This window comes from Carassius carassius, chromosome 25 (genome assembly GCF_963082965.1).
Source record: "Carassius carassius chromosome 25, fCarCar2.1, whole genome shotgun sequence".
NCBI classification, from domain to species: domain Eukaryota; kingdom Metazoa; phylum Chordata; class Actinopteri; order Cypriniformes; family Cyprinidae; genus Carassius; species Carassius carassius.
The window spans coordinates 9,977,453-10,001,241 of NC_081779.1; the positions used below are offsets into that span (position 1 = coordinate 9,977,453).

At 37.6% G+C, this 23,789-nt stretch overlaps 2 protein-coding genes across 2 annotated transcripts; both read right to left on the reverse strand.

Annotated features, from left to right (window-relative positions):
* Positions 1-372: 372 nt before the first annotated feature.
* Positions 373-13,190, reverse strand: LOC132104132 (histone acetyltransferase KAT2B-like). The gene is made up of 18 exons (XM_059509373.1): positions 12,645-13,190; positions 11,254-11,392; positions 10,789-10,934; positions 9,984-10,070; positions 9,434-9,615; positions 8,900-9,091; positions 8,725-8,822; positions 8,511-8,636; positions 8,187-8,326; positions 7,873-8,081; positions 5,689-5,815; positions 5,475-5,585; positions 3,624-3,767; positions 3,356-3,470; positions 2,598-2,628; positions 2,460-2,523; positions 2,282-2,366; positions 373-2,183 (listed from the first exon to the last, which is right to left on the reverse strand). The coding sequence occupies exons 1-18, from the start codon at positions 12,843-12,845 to the stop codon at positions 1,990-1,992; spliced, it is 2,391 nt and encodes a 796-aa protein (XP_059365356.1). The 5' UTR covers positions 12,846-13,190; the 3' UTR covers positions 373-1,989.
* Positions 13,191-13,997: 807 nt separating this feature from the next.
* LOC132104133 (ras-related protein Rab-5A-like) lies at positions 13,998-19,400 on the reverse strand. Its single transcript, XM_059509374.1, has 6 exons — positions 19,241-19,400; positions 16,644-16,876; positions 16,416-16,567; positions 16,172-16,294; positions 15,987-16,080; positions 13,998-15,577 (listed from the first exon to the last, which is right to left on the reverse strand). The coding sequence occupies exons 2-6, from the start codon at positions 16,807-16,809 to the stop codon at positions 15,462-15,464; spliced, it is 651 nt and encodes a 216-aa protein (XP_059365357.1). The 5' UTR covers positions 16,810-16,876; positions 19,241-19,400; the 3' UTR covers positions 13,998-15,461.
* Between the last annotated feature and the right edge of the window lie 4,389 nt (positions 19,401-23,789).

Below are 23,789 nucleotides of genomic sequence, written 5' to 3' on the forward strand. Positions count from 1 at the left end.
GACTGACAAGCTAGTGTGGAACACTTCAAAAACAGACAAACGGAGGGAAGTTTTACTTAAAGGGGTCAGGAACTCTTTTTTTTATTATTATTATAATTATTATTATTTTGTATTTTTTAACCCCTTATAATGTTATGAGGATTTTTACATCTAAAACCAAAGTTTAGAAGTAATAGGCTATTTTTCTGTCCTGGGTTGACTCCTCATCAGAATGCTCTGTTTGAATAGACATGGTGGGTTGTAGACTCGGAAGTAAACACCCACTTGCTATGATTAGCTAACAGTTGTGTATGTTTGACAGCCTACATCTTTCACAGATGGAAGCTGCTGAGATTTGCAGGTTTCCTGGATGAGCAAATAAGCTTTCTTTACAGTATCGGAAACACCAATGAGATCGTTGTGCTACATGGTGAAATGCTAGACTAGACCAGGAAGTTTTGCACAAATCCAGGAACTCCAGTCTGTTGAATCTTTTTAGTAAAGACATAAACAGACATGCATTTTCTGCAACATGCTTAAATTGGTCAGTCAACAAAAAATGGCATCCGAATAAATGATATAATATACATAAACATGTAACAACTCAAGAAATGGATGATTTCTGTATCTAAAAAAAGAAGAAAAAAAAGATTTGTGCAGTTTGTGCAACATTACCCTCTACTAAAACAGTCTTAACACAAAAGTAGACATTTCTTTTAGTTGCTTTGAAGATTTAATGATTCTATAAAATATGCTTTGTCTTTAAAAGCAAAGGTACAAAGACCTTAAAATAGTTTTATTCCCCGTTCCCCCAAATGTAGAACAAAGCCCATCTCCTAAGTATTTAAAAATACAAATATTTTAGAAAACAACTATAGTGCGAGTCATTTCATGCTTCATCTTTACATACAAAGACTGTATGATTTCATAAGAAGCACAGCCATAAAGATGAAGCATGTTAAGAGTATTTTCTTTCACTGGACCGGGAATGTTCCTCATTACACCACGTCACATACACGCTCTGGTTAAGACCACAGATGTGCAAGTTTCTGATTAGGAATCTTCCATCTTCTCAATACTAGTAGTTATCACCATTTCTTTAGGTTTAATAATAAATAAGAGCTCTTTGAAGGTACAATATTAGATAATTAGAGTCATTTTTTCTTGGTTGAGTTGTAGGCCACATCCTTCTCTACTATATAAAATATAAATTTTTTCATAAAATGTATCTGTAAAAACTGATTTTCACTATTATATACACACTAGCAAGAACACATGCACTCCAAACGCATCCAACCGTACATACAGTAAAATTGTTCCGTAGTTTTAGCAGAAGGAATTTTTAAGACTTTTCACATATGACGGTCACGCGGATATTCACAGGTTCTAAAGACTTCTCTTTAAAGAAATGGTTCACCCGACAATGAAAATGTACTCACCCTCAGGCCATCCAGGATGTAGATGTGTATTATGTTCTTCGGAACAGATTTGAGGAAGTTTAGCATTTTATCACTTGCTCACTAATAGAAAGTGAATGGGTGCCGTCAGAATGAGATTTCAAACAGGTGTTAAAAACATCACAATAATACACAAGTAACCCACGCGACTCCAGCAATTAGTACTTTGTGATGCCTTGATGGATTTATTTCTTACAAACACAGCTTTTCACTTCATGAGATGTTAATTAATAAGCTGAAATGGTGTGGGTTACTTGTGATGCTTTTAACAGATATGTAGACTCTCATTCTGATGGCACCCATTTACAGCTGAAGATCCACTGGTGAGCGAGTGATGTATTGTTAAATTTCTCCAAATTTTTCGGATGAAGAAACTATCTTGGCTGGTCTGTTGTTGAGTACATTTTTAGCAAATTTAAATTTTGGGGTCAACTATTCCTTCAAATGTCTTAATTTCAGATAACCCTCCTTTTGATGCGATGAGTTATATAGATGATAAATGTAGAGAAAAAGAGGTAGAGGGGGAAACAGACTACTTGGCCCCCTAGCTGGATTACTTGACGTTGAGGCCCATCTCTTTGATCTTGGTGTAGAAGAATTTCTCAAGTAGGTTGGCACATTTGTAGTACTCGCTTTCGGGAGGGTTGTACTCTCGGCAGTTAGTGAAAATCCTCTGCATGTCGGCCATGAACAGCTTCCGTGTGGTATAGTAACGACTCTTCAGACGCTCGCTCATCGTCTTCAAGTCTACAATGCACAATAACAGTCAGGCATTTCATGCTCAAAAGTATAAAGCATAAAGTATGAAGCATAACGAGCACTGTGTATAAGTGATCTTTGTGTACCCATAGGGAAGCGGATGACTTGGTAATAACCAGGTGCCTCGTTCTTCTTTACCGGCTCCATGAAGGGCCATGCATTCTGGTGGGACTGCGTAGTACGATATATATTCCTCATTATTCGTTGTATGGTCTTTCATAAATATAGTTTTTGAAACATGTAGGCACTGCAGATATGCATTACCTTGACCTGCTGTAAGATGTTCTTTAAGGTGCTGTACAACTGGTCTGGATCCTTCAGCTCTTTGCTGTGAAAAATGACGCAAAAATTAAACAAACTACATGTTTCCATAAGATTTGTTTAGCTGTGACTCACACTTACCTCTTCACTAAAGGCTTCCAGCCAGTCTCACCTGTCCAAAGACAAGTAAACAGTAAAATTTCAATTACATTTATTATTAATTAAATATATTAATTATTATGAAATTGAATCTTAAGTCAAATATTTATTCACTACTGTGGACCTTGAACGTGGTAGTTACGTTGCTGTCTATGCAGGGTCAGAAAGCTCTCGGATTTCATCAAAAATGATTGATTTGTGTTCACAAGATGAACGAAGGTCTTACAGGTTTGGAACGACATGAGGGTGAGTAATTAAGGACCGTTTTCATTTTTGGGTGAACTATCCCTTTAATAAATTTATTTTGCAAAAACTGAAAAGTGACAGGAAATGTTTGATTTCCATTTCAAAGAAATGCTGTTCTTTTGAAGTTTCTATTCATCTAAGCATCCTGACAAACAAAAAAAAGTAACAAACAGCAAAACTGTTGACATTTCTTAACATTGAGAATGCTGAAGAAATGTTTCTTGTGCTGCAACTTAGCATATCAGAATCATTTCTGGACTCGAATCAGGTGACAATGAAGACTGGAGTAATAACTGCTAAAAATTCAGCTTTGCCATCACTGAAATAAATTACATCTTAAATTATATTCAAATAGAACACATTTAAAAAATATTATCATTACTAAAGAATTATTATGATTTTTATAATAAAATACATAAAATATTGTATTATTATTATTATTATGCATTTATTATTATTATCTATTTTGTAAAATACATAAAAGTGAGACATACGGATTCCTGGAATGCTCTCAATGGCTATCTGACGAACTCCCTCTTTAAAACAGGACAGGCCAGGGTAGACTTTCCGAATCTGTGCTTGCTTGCGCTCTATAAGCTTCTTAATGATCTGAGAGAGAGGGTGAGATAAGAGGTAGAAAACCCTTTAGGCAATAACAGAATGATGAACTGAGTAACCTCTTTGACACACCTCAGATTTCATGCTCACACATACACACACACACACACACACACACACACACACACACACACACACACAGACCTCTTTCTGTTTCTTGATGATGACAGAGAACTCAGTGTAAGGGATGCAGGAGTTCAGTTCACAGCCCATGAGTGTGGCCCCCTCGTAGTCTTTAATGTAGCCCACATACTTAGACTTAGGCACTTTAATGTCCTTAGAAAATCCCTGACATGAAGCAAGAAAAACAAAATAAGAAAATGGACATATACAACCCGAATTCCGGAAAAGTTGGGACGTTTTTTAAATTTTAATAAAATGAAAACTAAAAAGACTTTCAAATCACATGAGCCAATATTTTATTCACAATAGAACATAGATAACATAGCAAATGTTTAAACTGAGAAAGTTTACAATTTTATGCACAAAATGAGCTCATTTCAATTTTGATTTCTGCTACAGGTCTCAAAATAGTTGGGACGGGGCATGTTTACCATGGTGTAGCATCTCCTTTTCTTTTCAAAACAGTTTGAAGACGTCTGGGCATTGAGGCTATGAGTTGCTGGAGTTTTGCTGTTGGAATTTGGTCCCATTCTTGCCTTATATAGATTTCCAGCTGCTGAAGAGTTCGTGGTCGTCTTTGACGTATTTTTCGTTTAATGATGCACCAAATGTTCTCTATAGGTGAAAGATCTGGACTGCAGGCAGGCCAGGTTAGCACCCGGACTCTTCTACGACGAAGCCATGCTGTTGTTATAGCTGCAGTATGTGGTTTTGCATTGTCCTGCTGAAATAAACAAGGCCTTCCCTGAAATAGACGTTGTTTGGAGGGAATCATATGTTGCTCTAAAACCTTTATATACCTTTCAGCATTCACAGAGCCTTCCAAAACATGCAAGCTGCCCATACCGTATGCACTTATGCACCCCCATACCATCAGAGATGCTGGCTTTTGAACTGAACGCTGATAACATGCTGGAAGGTCTCCCTCCTCTTTAGCCCGGAGGACACGGCGTCCGTGATTTCCAACAAGAATGTCAGATCTGGACTCGTCTGACCATAAAACACTATTCCACTTTGAAATAGTCCATTTTAAATGAGCCTTGGCCCACAGGACACGACGGCGCTTCTGGACCATGTTCACATATGGCTTCCTTTTTGCATGATAGAGCTTTAGTTGGCATCTGCTGATGGCACGGCGGATTGTGTTTACCGACAGTGGTTTCTGAAAGTATTCTTGGGCCCATTTAGTAATGTCATTGACACAATCATGTCGATGAGTGATGCAGTGTCGTCTGAGAGCCCGAAGACCACGGGCATCCAATAAAGGTCTCCGGCCTTGTCCCTTACGCACAGAGATTTCTCCAGTTTCTCTGAATCTTTTGATGATGTTATGCACTGTAGATGATGAGATTTGCAAAGCCTTTACAATTTGACGTTGAGGAACATTGTTTTTAAAGTTTTCCACAATTTTTTTACGCAGTCTTTCACAGATTGGAGAGCCTCTGCCCATCTTTACTTCTGAGAGACTCTGCTTCTCTAAGACAAAGCTTTTATAGCTAATCATGTTACAGACCTGATATCAATTAACTTAATTAATCACTAGATGTTCTCCCAGCTGAATCTTTTCAAAACTGCTTGCTTTTTTAGCCATTTGTTGCCCCCGTGCCAACTTTTTTGAGACCTGTAGCAGGCATTAAATTTTAAATGAGCTAATTAAGTGGATAAAAGTGTAAAATTTCTCAGTTTAAACATTTGCTACGTTATCTATGTTCTATTGTGAATAAAATATTGGCTCATGTGATTTGAAATTCCTTTAGTTTTCATTTTATTAAAATTTAAAAAACGTCCCAACTTTTCCGGAATTCGGGTTGTACTTAAATTGAAACAAAATCCTCCCTGGCAGCATAATTCACCATCCTCTTTAGCACTGACCTGCTTTTTGAAGTAGCCAATGGCATATTCATCAGCATAGGTGAGAAAGTTGAGAATTTCGTGCTTGATGTGATACTCCTTCAAATGGTTCATGAGGTGAGTTCCATAACCCTTATGCAGCAATCAAATTAATAAAGATCAAGTTAGCAATGAGTGAGAAAGAATAATAAAAATAATAATGGGAATGCATCACAGTATTTATAAGACAACACACCTTGACTTGCTCATTGGAGGTGACGGCACAGAACACAATCTCAGTGAAGCCCTGAGTTGGAAACATCCGGAAACAGATTCCCCCAATAACACGGCCATCTTTAATCAGAGACAGAGTCTTGTGTTTCCTGTCAAAAGAGGAAGTACATTGTATCATTACAATGTTATGCCACAGTTCACAGATGACAGTAGGTTAACATTAACCAGATCAAAGAATTAGAATACAATTGAAATCTAAACCAAGTTGACCGTAAAAAAGGATAGTCTAACCAAAAATTTTAATCATTTATTCACTCAAGTTGAGTTTGTTTCATCTGTTGAACATAAAATAAGATATTTTGAAAAATGATGGTAACTAAACAGTTGCTGGTAGCCACTGTCTTTCACAGTATTTTTTCTCCCACTATGGTAATCAATAGCTACCAAAAACCTCTTTTGTGCTCAACAGAAGAAAGAAACTCATACAGGTTTGGAATAACATCTGGGTGAGTAAATGATGACAACATTTAAATGTTTAAACTTTTTAAGTTACAAGTTAAATCCAAAGTTCTGTCATGAAACTCTAGATGGCACAGTCCGATAGGTTCTAGCCACTGATCTATAATATAGAACTGGATTGCTCATGACGTCATTAAAGTGAAGCCGCCGCGCCGCCATATTGGTAATCCCTAGTATGCGTAAACGTTCTATTGAATTAATAGGAATTTGTATGATTTTAATGAGAAAACATCACCTAACAAGTCAGCGGTTATAAATATGAAGTATCTCTGTACATTATTACAATGCAAACACCCTAGGCATGTAAACGGTTATTTTTTAAATTTCGAGAATTTCCCCTACTTATTAAAAAGCTACGTTCATTACAGTAGTGAGCATCACGAACATGATAAACATCAGACGGACATGACCTGAACACATATAACAAACGACAAAGTGTTTGTTCTGAAATCTGAATTTATTCAGAGAAATAACTGACTACAGTACGAATTTAAAGACATAAAGCTTTATTTCCCAGATAGTAAGTTAAGCTTTTCATTTCATTATAGAGCAATATTAAAAACATAACTGTATTATTCATTGTAATATATTAAAATCCATTTCTGATACTAATATGTTCATGTTTAAGAATTCCTGAATAATTATGTTCATAAAGAAATAAGGTATATTTTGTGTTGGATCGTTACCCGTCTCATCAGTGCGCAGCAGACACACCCACCTAAACGATTTAAATATATCGCTTATCCTGCCCCAAAAGACCATAAACACTGCAGATAACATCTGAAGTAAACATTAATTTAATACACATAACATAAAAACGAATCCCGTTTGACTGATTTGCTTCAAAACGAGTTATTTTAGGACAGCGCTTTGAATGTGACTCAATGGTGCTCTCTGCCTGTAGGGATTAGTAAGATGGCGGATCGAACACTCCCGGTGGCTTCACTGCCTGTTGGCAGTTTAGAACGCAATGAGCGATCCAGTCATTTATATAGAGCAGTGGTTCTAACTCATTTTGATATAATGACATCATTATTCAAATGGCTCAGCTGATTGGTTCTTTTCGTATCAGAGGCTAATGACGCTCAACATTTAAATACCCGGCTAGGGCTTGCTGTAGCAGTTGCAGCATGCCTCAGAATCCCTCCAACTTTCCCAGCTCCACCTGTATAGATCTGCTACAGGTTGAGTTCATGTATGTTATATATGGGTTTTTTCATATATGTTGTATGTGCAGCAGCAGCATTTCTTACGTTCACAACAGCATGTTTGTGGATGTATAGGCAGTATCAAGTCCTTGGTACTTAAATTTAAATTAAATTAAATTAAAAAATCAAATGTATGCATTTAGCAGACGCTTTTATCCAAAGCGACTTACAGTGCATTCAGGCTATTAATTTTTACCTATTATGTGTTCCCGGGGAATCGAACCCCCAACCTTGCGCTTGACAAACGCAATGCTCTACCAATTGAGCTACAGGAACACTAACTTGGTACTTAACACATTAACTCGGTCATGTACATTACCATGCTAAACTCTCTGAGAGTTGTCATGACAGAACTACACCTTTAAAATGTCAGAAAACACCAGATTTCAAGCTTAAACCTCTATGGCAGGTTTGTCACTAAAGGCATCAGACTTTTGATGTCTTAAGTACATTAAATTGGTTAATGGTAAGAAACATACGGGTCAAAGACAAGGCGTGTGATGTATTCTTTAGGCATACGAGGCAGCTGGTGTGAGAACACATTCTGCAGACCAACAAGCCACATGAGGATCTTCTTATTGGGCTTTTGGTTGAGGGAGTTTCCAATGACATGGAACTCGATGACGCCACGCCTCTCCTCTATTCGAGCAGCTTCATCACGTGCAGAATGAGCTGAGAGAAGACTGGTCTAAGAGAAAAACAGAGTAAAGGACTGTGTTTGCTCTAGTATCTGTGATATGAGCTTTAGCACTGCCATCCATCAGATACAAAATACATAACACACTATGTTTACCTCTGGTCCCAGCATGGCAGTAGGGTCTGTAATGGTAGACATGACTTCATTAATTAATTCCATAGGAATGTCACCGACCACACGTGGTCGTTTGCTGTCCTCATGAGACAACGGCTCAGAAGGCTTTCGCTTTTCTCCACCTACATATGTGCACATATTTTATATGTTTACTTTGATCAATTTTATGCATCCCTGCTGAATGCAAGTATGATTTCTTAAAAACAAAACGTGTAGTTTTCATCATTAAGACTACATAAATGACAAAGCGATTTTCTAGCAATTCTAATAAATTGTTAAATAAAATGTTATAAAATAAGTTAACACCTGGATTGGGCTCCAAAGCGGATGCTGTTTTCCGGGCCGGGCTTACGCTGCCTCCTCCAGCCAGCTCCACTGGGGCGGGACTACTGCTGTAGTACAAGGGGCGGGTTGGGGGTGGAGCACTGATCACTGCACCAATCAGAAAAGAGAAAAGTCTCTTTACATAGCCACGCTACACATACAACTGAATAAAATGAACTCTAACGCTGCTAATCACCTGTGGGTATCTGTCCACCTGATAAACGGACCATGAAGTCATCACTCCAGATGGGTGAATTATGACTATAAACCTCTTCCTCCAGCATAGACAGAAACCTGCGCAGAACACACACACATTCAGATACACATAATATCGACCTGTTATTCGTGGAGGTTTCTGTCTGTGTGCTTACTTGGGGAAATGTGTGAGAATGAGAGTGCGTTTCTCAGGTGGTAGTTTGTCTTTCTCCTGCCGGGCCTGTTCCAGCAGCTGCTTCCTCATAACAGTGAACACAGAGTGCAGAAAAGTGCGGCCGAAAATCTGCGTGGCCTCATACCGAGGGAGACTGTCACAGAAATGGGGCACGTTACAATAACACAGCCACCTGCAAAACGAATACAAAGAAGACCGGAAATAAGTTTTGACAGGCTTTTTTAATTGGACCTTTCCTTTAGCGTGTAATATAGCTTTCTGTGCATGTAAATGATCTGAAAAGTTACAAAGGGAGATAATCTCTCCAAAAGATAACCCTTCATGCAAATGTACATGTATTCTAGCAGTCCCAAAAATAAAATTATGACCTGTAGATTAGCTTTATATGGGCACATTTAAATATAAATAAGGCCAATTGTTATCTTTAAATGACAATAAGGTACAAAACAGAAGAGAAAAACTATGTCTCGTTTCCCTCTCTAGGGTGACCCTAAACTCAAAACCTAACAGTCACCTGGTGTAACTGACTTTATAACCAGCCACATCATCATCAGGCGCTCTTTGCCTCCATTGTGAGGGAGTCTCTAGTTGCCAGTAGTTGATCTGGTTGAGGAACATCTTTGCGAGGTCCACAATTGTTTGCCTCTCCTTGGAAGGTAGGTGGCTAAACTTGTACTGCACAAAGTTGTTCACACCCTGCAACAAAAACAGCACATGAAAAAAAAATGTATGTGGGACACCAAGAACAAAAGATGTCCGGAATGTTTTTAATGATATCAGAGGTTCTTCAGAAAGTCCTGTTTCATATGCCGGTTTCAGAATAAAGCTGCTATTGACCTCACAGGAGATTTAACTGTTTTCGCACCTTTACAATTCCTGACATTATGTTTGAATGTGATGGGATGGAAAAAGCTGACCAAATATTGTTACCGATACTGTTACCATATTCCAGACTGCGGGGTTTAATAAAATTTGAAGAATGAGACATTGACAAAATCCATATTGATCATAAATTATTTGTTACCTATGGTGATTACAGCCTTGCAATGTACGTAAGCAGCTACCTGTTCAATGCTTGGTTTTTCAAAAGGTGGGCTTTCCAGAGCTTCTACCACCGGCCTTCCCATCTGCAGGATGCATTTCCGTAGCAACTAAGACATTTTCAACAAATATAAGTAGGTAAAACTGACAAATAGTAGCAAATAGAATAAACACAGCAGAATGTAAATATATATTAATATACATTACTGTTCAAAAATTTCAGGTCACTTTTTTTTTAAATAAATTAATACTTCAATTCAGCAACTTAAGAACATATTTAATTGATCAAAGGTTACAGGAAAAACATTTATAATGTTACAAAAGATTTCCATTTTAAATAAATGCTGTTCAAACTTTCTATTCATCAAAGAATCATGAGAAAATATATCAGTGCTTCCAGAAAACAATTAAGAAACATGACTGTTTACAATAGAATTCTAATAAGAAATGTTCAGATGAAATCTGAAGCATCATGTTACACTGAAGACTTAATTATTGGTTGCTGAAAATTCAGCTTTGCGTTACAGGAATAAATTATATTTTTAAATATATTAAAATAGAAATCACTTCTTTAAAATTGTACTAATATTTCAAAATATTAATCTCTTTACTGTATTTTTGATCAAATAAATGCAGCCTTGGTAAGCATACAAGATCTATTTCAAAAACATTACAAATCATTCTGACCCCAAATTTTTGGTAATTACATTAATTGTAAAATGTAAACCTTAAGTGATTGATATTTTTTATATTTCCATAACAGGGAGTCACGCACTGAGGTGCACATAAGCACCGCTTCACAATGTGCAACAACACACAAGAACTCACTTTGAACAGAGAAAAGTAAACTTGTTTAGTGTCTGGATCCTCTTCTTTATGCACACATGTGTACAAGTACTCCACATCCAGTACAATTCCAAGCAGTCTGTTCACCTCCTCCTCCGAAACATTCTCTAGATGAGTCACATGGTCACCTGGCCAGGAACACAAAAGAATACAATTGTGACTTTGTAAGAAGCCTTGCCACTGAATCATAAACGGTACAATATAAAACTGTTGACTGTAAAGCAATTGATTAAAAATAAAAACATTTATTTGAAGCTTATTCCAAAATATTCAAATATGTAGTTTGTGTAAATTGTTTATGTGAAATCATTATTGATTCACACCACTGACTCATTGTAGGTCTTTCTTGAAAGGGTTATAGATTATACTAAACATCCATTTTCTTTATGGATGACAGGAATGGGATTTTATCTTCCAGAATTCTATTATTACACAAACAGTCATTACCGAGGGCGTGGCTGCAGCTTCTACACAGCTCCATTAAGTTAACAGCAATTGGCTGCTCAGACCTGGGTGGGGTTGGAGGGGGCGGAGTTGGTGGTGGGTTTTGACTCTTCCAGCCATTACACTTACAAGCTCCTTCAGCCTGTGTGAGGACAAAACAGATCAGCCACAAAATAAGACATCACTGCATTAGGAATATGTTCATACTAATAAAATAAACATGTTGAAGCACTGCACAGAAACCAATAGAATCTTACATTATTATTATTTTATTCATATATCAAAAGTGCGCATAGAAAATTCCTATCTATGTTTAATGTGTCTGCAATACTGATGGTGGGCCAAATTACTTTAAATTAATTCATTAAATATATGTTAAAAACATGCTGGAGTTTGAAAGGTACGGAGGCCCGCACATGACACAAAAAAAATCTTCCGCATGATTTACCTCGAGGTACTAAAATGTGAACATGATTACCATTTCATTGCCTCGATTTGCTAAATCATGAGCACAATTTATAAATCAAGGGAATGACTTAATAAATTGTGCACACAATTTAGCCTACAATTTTTTTCCTGCATGCAAGCTCCATAGAAAGTGACGCCCACTATTGTTTGACACACAACTGTAACCCTGCAAAATAAAGTTAAAAGACACAATCTGCCTGTGCTTAAATGAAAAATCAATCCAAAGATAATGAAAAATGAAGGCAAATCTAATGCTAAAATAAAATACAATGGACATTATTCAATTATTTTTGCTCCTTTAATAACAAATTTAATTGTTTTTACTGTTTTATAAATTTAATTATGTATTTATCGATTTATTTAAATATTTTAGCATTTGAGTAATTTGGCCCTCCACACGTTTCGTGTGTGCCTGATCTGTCAACAATGAGCAGACAACGCCCCCCAGATACAGTCCACGCCCCTTCAGCAGCTGTCATTCTGTCAAAACAAAGACGCCGCCGCTCTCTCCTCTTGAGTAATAAACTTCAGATTGTGTCTCCAGTTCTGGCAGAACTCCTGCACGAAAGCACCATAACTATAGTTTGACTCGACAAAATACATACGAAAAATCTTCGTTCATTGTTAAAAGAATAAAAATTAATTGACAACCCGCCAAGAGTACCCAATATTCACGTCATGATGCCCATTAAGGGAAAACACAGCGGTATTATCTCTGCAGAACACGGAAATGACGAGCTCACTGATATATTTTTTGTTGTGCATTCATTTAAGTGGCTAAAAGCATGGAAGACAAAGCAATGGCTTTTTGTGCTGTGCTTGCAAATTCAAGAGTGTGTAAAGTACGGAAATCAGAATAAACGAATAAAAGGGAGTCTTTACTTTGCACTGTGCACGCAAACAATGTTTTTATATCTCTAATGTACCTTGCACGAGGAATATACACCGAGTTTCTCCAGTTTCTTCGGACGCGGGGAGGAGCGGAGCTGCGCCTTCTTGACGGCGATACGTGCAGAACCGTCAGCAGCGCCCGAACACTCGGTTCCACCGACACCTGGAGCAGCCGGAGCCGAGCCCGCCGCGCCCACCGCCGGGGAGCCCTGAGGAATCGCCGCGCTCTCCGACATCGAGCTTGCTTCCGCGCTCCGACTCGAATCCTCGAAGTCCGCCCGCTGTAATCGCTCTCTCTACCCTTCAACAGCGGGATCAGACATGGCGTTCATCCCTGTTTTTTTTATTTGACATTGTAAATCTACCTCGTCTCCGCTAGGGGAGGCATACAATTAATATCCCGTTGTGATTCGGAGAGGGATACAAAAATGTCATGTTTCTAAAAGATCCTTTCGAGGTCAAAAACATGAAAAGCGTCAGACATGGTTTGTAGAGACATTCTTAAATGACTAGCTCGAAACTTCTCCCCAAAACTTCTCTAAAACCAACCTGACCAGGCCAAGAAGCCTGGCTGGTTTAAATGATTTTTATTGGCAGAGATCTGGATGTGAAGCCACTTGCATGAATAACATGCTTGCGATCCAATCAGGGCCTAGTCCTAATGTCATCTCTTTAATAAACATACTTCAGACCTGCATACCTCTCCAAAACTATTACAAATTGTTTTAGTAATTGAAATAAACCATAAAATAAAATAAAAATATAAGGTGAAAATAAAAAAAAAATTGCCATTGCAACAAACTGAAATAATTTTAAGTGAAAGGACTAAACTATTATTAAAATTTAAAGTAAAATAAAAATTAACAATGTATAACTATAAAAAAATAAATAAAATGGCAAATGCATAAATTACTAAAAGTAAAATTTTAAATAAACTGAAAATACAAAAATTAAAATGTATATTTAAGTACATAAATAATACAAAAATAATGGGATTTAAATACTGATCACCTGTCAACAACAAAAAAAAGACAGGTCTCACTAGAAGTAGGAAAATACTTTGTTAAATGAATCTTATCTGCACTCAGCCATAGAATAAAAATCAGTTCTTTATGAGCAAACAAATGTGTTGTGACTCAAGGTACAATTTACTTCTTATGGGTCATTATCACCAACAAATGCTATTACACAAGAATCTGCACTGTGATGGGAATTCCACTCAGTGATCAGACTAGAAGTTAATTTGGCCCACTGAACACACAATATTAACAATACCATATATGAGAAATGTATTTGATAACTTAACAGTAATATTTAGGTAATTGCATTTTTAATCTCAAAGGGGCAATGCTTAAAAAAAAAGACAAAAAAAGAGAGAGAGACAAAAATTGGATGTAGCAGCGAATTTATGTGGTACCAGTATCCTGAAAGGTAGATCATCAAGAGAATGTTAAAAGAGTATGTGTTGTCCGATACTGGGAAGAAAAGCAGAAAAACTATCATAATCTGTTGATGTGGACACGGTTTAGTGACAAAAACATTTGTGAACGTTTTTGTGAACATTACAAGACAGACTACTAAAGAAAAGCTTTTTTTTTTTTTTTTTTTGTTAACACTACATACATTTTTATAAGACCACCATTGATTATAATTTATCCATTTGTGAAAAAGAAACATAACTTCAAACCCCTATCAAAGCAATTCTTGGTTACTGTACAATTGTTTTTTTTTTTGTTACATTTTTTATTATTATCTAACTCCCTATCAAGCATTAGTCCTGCAACAGCAAATGGAGAAGACGAATACATTGCAACACCCTATTTACAGTAAATTATTTATATATATTTATATCACTCTGGCTGTACTTGCAAGAGATAATAATCAAGACCAAAAATTAGTGCAAGGCATGGAGTAAGAAACACCTGGGTGAGTTAGAACCAGAAGAATGTAATCAAAAGAGAGTGACTGGTGCATGTCTGTGAAAGGAAAGTTACTTATCATGTGTAGATGTTTGTTTTTTGTTTAGGCCTTTTATGCTTAATGATAGCGCAGCCACATATTCACTCAGTTATAGGACAGTGCCGATAATCCTGACAAAAACACTGAAGGCTTGCTAACTGGTGAGAGAATAATAAGGGGGCGGGATCTTGGCTATGTGTGTTTGTTTGTGTGGTTAAGAAGGAGGTGGGCTTTTTGCTGGCGTCGCACTCAGGAAGTGGGCAGTCTGCCACTAAACAAAGCTGCTGGGACATCCAGAATCAGAGAGGGAAAGAGCAGGGAAACGAGACGGGGTGGAGCGAAGGGTCGGGTAATTTGTCACGTCCTCTCTCACCATGTGTGCCGTTGGATAAGATTAAAACTTTGATTTACCCTTTTCAGGCTTTGTAGTGATACATGCATCCACTATTCTGAAAAGTACATTTACATAAAACTAAATCATAAAAAAGATGAAAACAGATTTGAGAAAAAGAAGCAACTGTAGAGTTCTGAATTATGACAGGGCAGGTGAACCCTTGCAGAGGCCCCACCCCTTTGTCTTGGTCAGGCAAATGGCATTCAGAGATTTTCTTTAGTTTTTTGATTGATGTCTGTGATGGCATATATTACAGTTTGGAGACAAGGCATAACCTTAAGCATGAATACAGTAAGAGGCCTGGGTCTTTACAGAAAAACAACAAAACAAAAACACTGCAGATACATGGGTGGGGCAGAGCTTTTGTTACAGCGTAAAAGAGTCGTGCAAAATGGGGAAAGCGGAGGCATTTCATTAGTTAGTCAAAAACCAAGTTGGAGGGCGGGACCTTGCGTTAGTTGTTGCGGTAACAGAGTTTGGTGAGGGGGGATTTGTTTTGCTAGTTGCTGCAGCAGGGGGCCTTAGTGGGTTGGGCTGTCTCTGTGAGGTCCACACCCCTACTCCGCCCACTGCTGACTCCGGCAGCTTGGGGCTCATTCTTAGGCAACCTTTTCGCTGAAGAGAAACAAAACAAGAAATTAACACTATAATACTTCTTAATTTTGCTGACTCTATCAGATAAAAAAAACAGTTATATGTAAAATATTATTACAGTTTAAAATAACTTTTCTATTTTGAAATATTTTCAAATGAAATTTACTTCTGCGATGGCAAAGCAGAATTTTCACACGATGCTTCAGAAATCATTCTAATATGATGATTTGGTGCTCCGGAAACATCTCTCATTATTATCAACGTTCATTTATGATTTATGACAAAAAAATGAAAATCAAATGTAATAATCTATTAATTAATAAAACACCACGGCACCAAAGCATCACAAAGAATACAATGTTGCATTTACAAGAACTTATAAATACTTTAAATCATCACTGCTAGGCTTTACTATAAAGTAAAAACTTACCGATGGCCATGAAGATCTCATTGACATTCATGGAGGTCTTTGCTGATGTTTCCATGAACAGCAAACTGTTGTCATCTGCATAAGACTGAGCATCCTGTAGAAATAAAATGGCTCAGGTGAGGGAGACGGCAATGGTCAGAAATAATAATTAAAAAAAAAAAGTCATGTTGTGAAGTCATGTATACCTGGAAGTCCACAGCTCTCTTGTTGGCAAGGTCTGCCTTGTTTCCAGACAGTGCGATGACAATGTTTGGACTGGCCTGCCTCTGAAGCTCCTTAACCCAGTTCTTTGCTCTTGCAAATGACTCCTTCAAGGGGAAGAAAACAAATGGCACAATAACAGAAGCAGAGATATGACAAACGTGACAATAATTGGTCATAAAACAATACTGTTCGTTCATATAGTACTTGAGAATCAGATCTACTCACTTCATTGGTGATGTCATAAACTACAATGGCCGCCTGGGCACCTCTATAGTACATGGGGGCCAAACTGTGGTAGCGCTCCTGTCCGGCTGTGTCCCAAATCTCAAACTTTACCGTTGTGTCATCTAAGCACACCGTCTGTGTAAGGAAGGCCGCTAGAGGCAAAAGAGAAAAGTCGTTGAGAACATGTTTAAACAGGTACACATACATTTAAAAACAAAAATCCCCTACCTCCTATTGTGCTTTCCTGAAACTCATGAAACTGCCCCTTAACGAAGCGCAGTACGAGGCTGGACTTTCCCACAGCCGATTCTCCTAGCAAGACCAGTTTAAACTGGCAGATCTTATTGCCCGCGTTGGACCCGTTGGGGCGTGTTGCTCCTCCCCTATTGGCCATGACAGTCGTCAATCACCCCGTCTCCTTTAAGCGGTCACACACACACTGAGAGCTGTCCCAGTACTGGCTGCACAGGACAACATGTAACCAAAAAAGAGAAATGAAAAAGAGCACTTTCATGTTGACTATAGACAAAGATCTTTTCTTTCTTCTCTTTTTCTCTATTCAGAGCTCTCAAACAGGGAATCGCTCATCTTGGCTATAGCAATAACGGCTAGTAACTCAAATGCTATTTTTGGTTTTTGAGATATGCACGTTTAGACTAAAAACACAGGATTATACAAAAATTATTTAATTTACACATCTTGGTCTATGACAACTACACTGCCAATTACACTGTTTTGCTTCACGATATAATAAATTCACTATAGAATTTCAATGATTTTGCCATTAATGGGTAAGGATTATTGTTTTTATAAGCCATGTCATCTTCATGACAAAAACAATAAATAACAAAAATCATACAATTAACAAGAAGCTATACAAGACATTTAATGTCACAGTAGACAAAAACAGTCCAAAAAAAAGTTTGGTAAGGATTATTAAAAATCATTCCGTTTCAGAATGATCTAATCATTCAAGACTGAAACAGTTTTTTAAATTCAATGACAAAAATTGATTCAAATGACTCCAAATAATTAATCAGTAATCTAGTTTTATGACTGCCATTTTAGGAAATAATTTAAAATAAAATAAAAGTTGTTTATTAAGACGACAAATTATTTTAAAGTAAACACAATGCATCACAATTTCAACAAAAGTATTACGCAGCACAAATATTTTCAATCTGTATTATAAGAAGAAATGAGAATTCATTTCTAGAGCTCCAACTCAACACATTAAAATACTTTTCTGAAAGATGATGTGACACTGAAGTCTGGAGCATTCAGTTCTACATTGCCATCACAGGAATGAATAACATTTTAAAATAGATTCAAATAAATGATTAAATATATTCCAAATATCGCTACAGACTGTAAGCATGCACCAAAAACACAGAAAACTGCTGTTTGATTGAACATAACTTAACATTTCTGAAAATCCTTGCAGAAGTAAATGTCTGAACCCATGGTAACCAATTCTAGCACAGAATGTCCTGAGTAAGCAGTCAAAACAAGCATGCTCATTTAGCCCGATGCAACAATTCAACAGCTAGTGAAATATAATGTCACTTCCCAATGAAGTACCTCAGCCTTCGGCGCAACTACACATACCTGAGATCCAATACCAGAGATACAGGCATCAACTCAAATGACAGTAATAAAACTCCAGGAATCTGATATTTACTGTGGCAGTGACCTCAAAGCTTAAAACAGCAGGGAAAACACTTTCCCTGTCAAAACTGCAGTTACTGCTATTGTGAAATAGGAGAACATAAAAACAGACCCCTGATGATTGTGTGGCGTTGCATCATCATAAGCTGATCTTTCTATAAGAGAAACCAAGATCTGCTTTGACACTCGCATCAAAATCAACAACAGGATCTCTATCTGCATAACAGGACATAAACCAACTCCTTAAGAAGCAAGCCTGGTATGTCTGGTTTAAGACGCAAAGCATGCCAAATTTGCTGTTTTCATCCATTTGGTATGTGCAGCAGCTGATACAACAGCCACATTTGTCTTTTCACATTTTCTCAGAGTGCATTGGCAAGGCTAACATACAAAATTCCAAAAGCGAAACAAAAAGCACAGCTTATGAAACAAGTCATTGCATTGCAAAAGTCACATCACCTGTGAGAGGTTTTACTCAACTGCTGCTGGTCAGATTGTGGTCTCATTATGACAGGCCGAACAAAAACCAACCTGTGATTTCTGTTGAAAGTTGAGACAAAGTCATACGGTCCATGAATCATCTACCCAAAATAAACCTGTATTATCAACACCACATCACTAGTCTATAAACCTAAAGAAGAGCAAGTCGACATTGGTTAGACTTAAATTCAACCAGCTTAAACAATTCCTCTATTTTTTAACACACCCCTGAGCCTCAAGCCAAGGGACAAGTTGTCTTGTTCCTCACAAAGACAGCCCACATCAGGTCAGATGCCAAGTCTGTTAAACCTCAATGATAGGCCATATAAGTTACCTTTAAGAATCAGATAATAACGACGATATAATAAGCTGATAAGAAACTTCAATTTAACTCCAGCCTTCCCACCCTGTTTGCACCCAAACTGCATTCCCACATAAGCATCAGCAAAGCAGACCACTATAAATATAGATTCGCGCTTGTAAGGGAACAAAGCCCAGTATTATGTATATGAGGTTGAAGAGTTCAGGTTAGATGACTTATGTACGTTAGGCTGAATAAGGACAAGGGCCTGTAACATTTTTGACGAAATCTAGCAAGCTAAAGTGGCTAACTAGCTTGAGGGATACGCCAATCCAGAAAACGGCACATTCAACGGAGCTATTCTGTGTATTTTTACCTGAATGTCAGCCGACAGGTTGCGTGAACTGATTTCCGACGACGGAGCGCTCAAATTCTTGAGAGGTTTTCCTTTTTATTGGGGTCAGTTAGTGGGAATTTTACCAACCCCGATCAAGTCTCCTCCTTTCTTTTCTCTCTCGCAACTTCCCCTTTAGAACCAAAACACAAACAAGCGTTTCCGCCCCTCGTGCCACGTCAGATGACACTTCCGCCCTGCAATGACGTGCTTCCTCCGCGTGAAACATCCTCGGTGGATGTTTGAAGCAGTCTGGTTCCCTCTCGAGCTTAACGGAGAAATGTCTCCGTGATGTCTCGTTCCCGCTCTCAGGGAACCGAGGTTACGATAGTAACCGGTGATGTTTCTCATACACCTAGCTGTCAGCTTGTTTTACACTATTTGCTATTATTGAGCTATGATGTTTATGGTATCTATCTATCTATCAGCCATCAGAAACATTAATTCTCACATGCAGTTACAATGTCTATCAACAGATGGCGCAAGGATGCTGTTTTAGGCAAAGATTTTACTTTAAAAATGTCTGGAAAACAACAGCTAAATTTTAACTGTCAGTCATTTCAGATGTTTTGGCAAAAAAAAAGAAACCTTGTTCATCGTCTCGATAAACCACCATTGGTTACGCTTTAAATTACTTCTAAAATGAAATTCTTTTTATGTTCTCTTAGAACTACTTCTTAACCAAACATTGTATATTTACACAAAATAACTAAACAATCTAGCAATTATTTATGTCATGCAAACCCCTGTGATATGAGAAAAGTGATATAAGAAGATCTGTCTTAAACCTAAATAAATTATCAGCTGGGTCTAAAGATCGCTGATATTTTGCTTTAACTGCTGGAATGAATATTTCGGCGGAGACAGACAGCTAGTGTTCATTAAAGCAGTCAGGATATGGCTTGCAGAGTAAACCTTAATTGTCCTTTAAAATGAGATGATACACACACACATAACCCCCTGACATAGCACTGTATCTGCCATAAATAATAGCCTGGAATGCTTTGGGACAAAAATGAAGATGAATCGGACTACAATGAAATTGGTTCCTAGTGTCAAGCAGGAGACAGTTCCCAATGGATCATGGGCAGAAGTCTCATATAAGGTAGGTGTTGAATGATCTAAAGGGTTTCGTTGCCATAATTGAGGCAATTCATCAGATAATTAATCAATAAGCATGGAAAATGCTGAATTTGCTCTTATCAATTCTAGGATTTCATGCTACAGCTCAACTTGATTTAGCCCTTGCTTTTTGTAGATTACAAATTCTTGTTTCTATGTTAATTCTGTCATGTAATAGTCGACTTAATTAATTTTGTTGTAGCATTTGTAATATTCTGGTTATGCACATTTTTAGTAACCTTTACCTTTTAGAACATGCTATGTATTGTACTGTTCTAGCCAATTCCATTTGAATATAAAAGGTGTGAAAATAGGAGTTCATCCTTGAGGATTTGTGCAGATGATGTTTTTCATCATGCTTCATGGTGTTATATATTCATGTATTCCTCTGACAGGTAGTTCATAAGACCTGTAATTATGGCACCGTGTGAGACATGAAGTACATTATCCTATTAAATTCAGCATGAAGGAATTACATGCCGAGACCACCGAAAAAATGAGACACATGGTCATGCAAGTCCTTTTGTTCTCTCTCTCTCTCTCTTCCTCTCTTTTTTGCTTTCATTCACACAAAGCGCTTCAGTTGAAGAGTATTTTCTCTTATATGCCTCTGTGGCATACAGAAAATAAATGTTCTTTATTAGCATCTACAGTTCCATGATGGAAAAGTTCACCAAAAAATGAAATTGCTGAAAATTTACTCAATCAAGTTTGTGTCTTCATTGGAAGAGATTTGGAGAAATTTAGCATTACATTGCCCACCAATGAATGCATTGCAGTAAATGGGTGCTATCAGAATGAGAGTCCAAACAGCTGATAAGTTCTGTGAAAGGTTATTTGAGGAACCCAGAATGGTTCTTCTATGGCATCACTGCAAAAAAAATAAAAAATAAAAATAACTTTTGGCACTTTTATTTTTCAGAGTGTGCAGTACAACATTGTACAAACAAAAAGCTTAGCCAGCTTTAAATCACTTTACAAATTTGCCACATGACAGTTTTGAAAGTGACTTGTGTTTCTATAATAAATCAAATCAGAGCCACGGTGACAATGTTTTCAGCTTGCCCAGAATAATGGGCAGAAGACCTGAACCAGTTTTTTTCATAGCCTCTCTGTCCCTCATCAGAAAGCATCACATCAGTGTACTGCCCTCTAAACAGCTGACGGCTGCACCAGAAAGCTCTTATTGATTCTTGACTGCTTGTTTTGTACACACACCAAAAGCATCCCTCTTCAAACAAATCCCTAAGAGAATTCCAATAATGTGGAACCCCAAATTTAATAATATCTGAAAAATAATATCTATAAAGGATTGGATATTTCTTGGATATATGAAATCTATTTAAATTTATTAAAAATATTTATTTTGTACTTAATCATTCAAGGTTTGTCAGAAAAAATGACTTTTTAAATGTCAAAATGACTGAAGTGGCAAGCTTCAAATGGTCCTTTTGAACTTGAATTGGTTTGATGGTTTAACCTTGAGGATTTTAAAAATGAATAGCGGCTGACAAATCGCTCTCACCGAGGCGCCTTAAGCTATTTGAGACCAACTACTAGTCACAAATCATTTTTGCATACATCCAGAAGTGAATTCGCGCTGTAGTACTTCAGGCCCCAGCAACTCAAGACGTAGGTCTGTCTATACAGGTGTTTTGTTGATGTGCTTGTTATACAACACTTCTGTCTACTGACACAGGCCATTTTCTGACTCTCCCTCTTCCGTTTTAACCTTTCTGCACAGCTCCCAGAAACGTTTGTGATTCTCGATATCTCCACCAACCAGGAGAGAACGCTTCTTTGTACACAACTTCCCATTTTAATGTGCTCTTAAAAGGCTTTTCATATCATTCACGCAGCGAGTGGCTCCTTCTGCCCCCATAAACTTGAAAAGGAGAAGGATGACAGAAGACAGCCTGGCTTTCTGAACCACGAGCAAAAAAAAAAAAAAAATCGTCTCGCCCAAAAAACTCTTCAGCGAAGAATGCGACAGCAGCGGTGATGATGCTAGAGCCAAATTAGCTCTCCCGCCGAAGCCCCCGAGCTCAAAGGAGGGGTATTGAAGTGATTGACGAGCAAAGCCCTGAGCGCGCGCCGTTTTAACAATCCCACGAGACGCTCACGAAGCAATTTCTGCACTGCCAGAGTCCATACGAGCTGAGTTTCTCAAAACGTGCCAGTGTGTTGTAGAAAGTCTGCATGGAGATGAAGTAGCTAACAACGTGTGAGCATCACAACATACGTCGGCCGTTGTCAATGGAAACTTTTAATCCTTTTCATATTAATACAAGTGTGGTATCATTGATCAGATAGTTTTATTAGCTTGTGGACCTTGTTCAGTATATGTATGTGTACGTGCTATGCATGTTACATTTATTATCTAACTATTTATCTCTCTCTCTCTCTATATATATATATATAGAGAGAGAGAGAGAGAGATTTACATTGTGTTTGTGTGTGTATCTGTGGCTAACTTTATATACAGTAAATATATGAAGTTTATGTAAATAATCTATCTATCTATCTGTCTGTCTGTATGCCTATCTAGATAAATATACACAGTGAATATATCTATCTATCACAGTGTATATAGATACACACACACACACACACACACATATATATATATTGAACATTGTGCATATACCGTACCAAAAAGTATGCATATGCATTTTCATATACCGAAAATGTTCACTTGACTCTGTTGACTATATGAACCGCTGCAATTCATCTCCTCTTATAGGACTGGATCAGGTCGAACAACGATGGTTTCACTCTGTGTCATCTCTGAACAATGAGACCTCTCGCTCCATCTGACAGCTCAGAGGAAACACGGGTGGTTCAAGCAGCTGGCCAGCCACGGGAGAATCACTTCAACTGCTGAAAGCCATTGATCTTCTCCAGCTCCTCTCCCTCCTGATGAGGAGCGAGGAGCTCTCCAGAGAAACACATTTTCACAGTCATTCATCACCACCTGCAACGTTAATGTGTTACATGTGAACACGCACAAGCCAACGTTTGTACATTTGCGGATGCATAAATGCAGTCATTCAAAAAAATAAATCCAGGACAGCTCATATTTAAAAGCTGAAGTAAGCATTTTAGAAACACTGTGCATAAAATTGCTCTTCAACTTGACATATGTCATTTAAACAGGAGTCCTGAGATAAATGAAAAATTGGCTCTGTGACAGCCTTAGGCTCAATAACAGAAAGTATATCCCAAATGAATACTTTAAAGTCCACATAAAATCAAAACTGACCCCATTTACTTAGTGAAGTAACACTTTGTGGTCGCACACAAAAGCACTGAAATAGTTTTAGTTTTTCATTATTATATCCATCACAAAAGGTTTTCCAAGTCAACGCAAAGTTTCTTGGGGAAACGCAAAAGCTTTAACATAATTTTT

Excerpts from the sequence above, each read along its gene's own strand:
- LOC132104132 (XM_059509373.1), bottom strand. The coding sequence starts at position 12,845 with ATGTCGGAGAGCGCGGCGATTCCTCAGGGCTCCCCGGCGGTGGGCGCG. Across the intron at positions 2,629-3,355 it reads TGAGAGCATTCCAGGAATCC|GTGAGACTGGCTGGAAGCCT; the intron begins GTATGTCTCACT and ends GTCTTTGGACAG. Across the intron at positions 2,524-2,597 it reads TGGAAGCCTTTAGTGAAGAG|CAAAGAGCTGAAGGATCCAG; the intron begins GTAAGTGTGAGT and ends CATTTTTCACAG.
- LOC132104133 (XM_059509374.1), bottom strand. The coding sequence starts at position 16,809 with ATGGCCAATAGGGGAGGAGCAACACGCCCCAACGGGTCCAACGCGGGC. Across the intron at positions 16,568-16,643 it reads TCAGGAAAGCACAATAGGAG|CGGCCTTCCTTACACAGACG; the intron begins GTAGGGGATTTT and ends TTTTGCCTCTAG. Across the intron at positions 16,081-16,171 it reads AGAGAGCTGTGGACTTCCAG|GATGCTCAGTCTTATGCAGA; the intron begins GTATACATGACT and ends TTATTTCTACAG.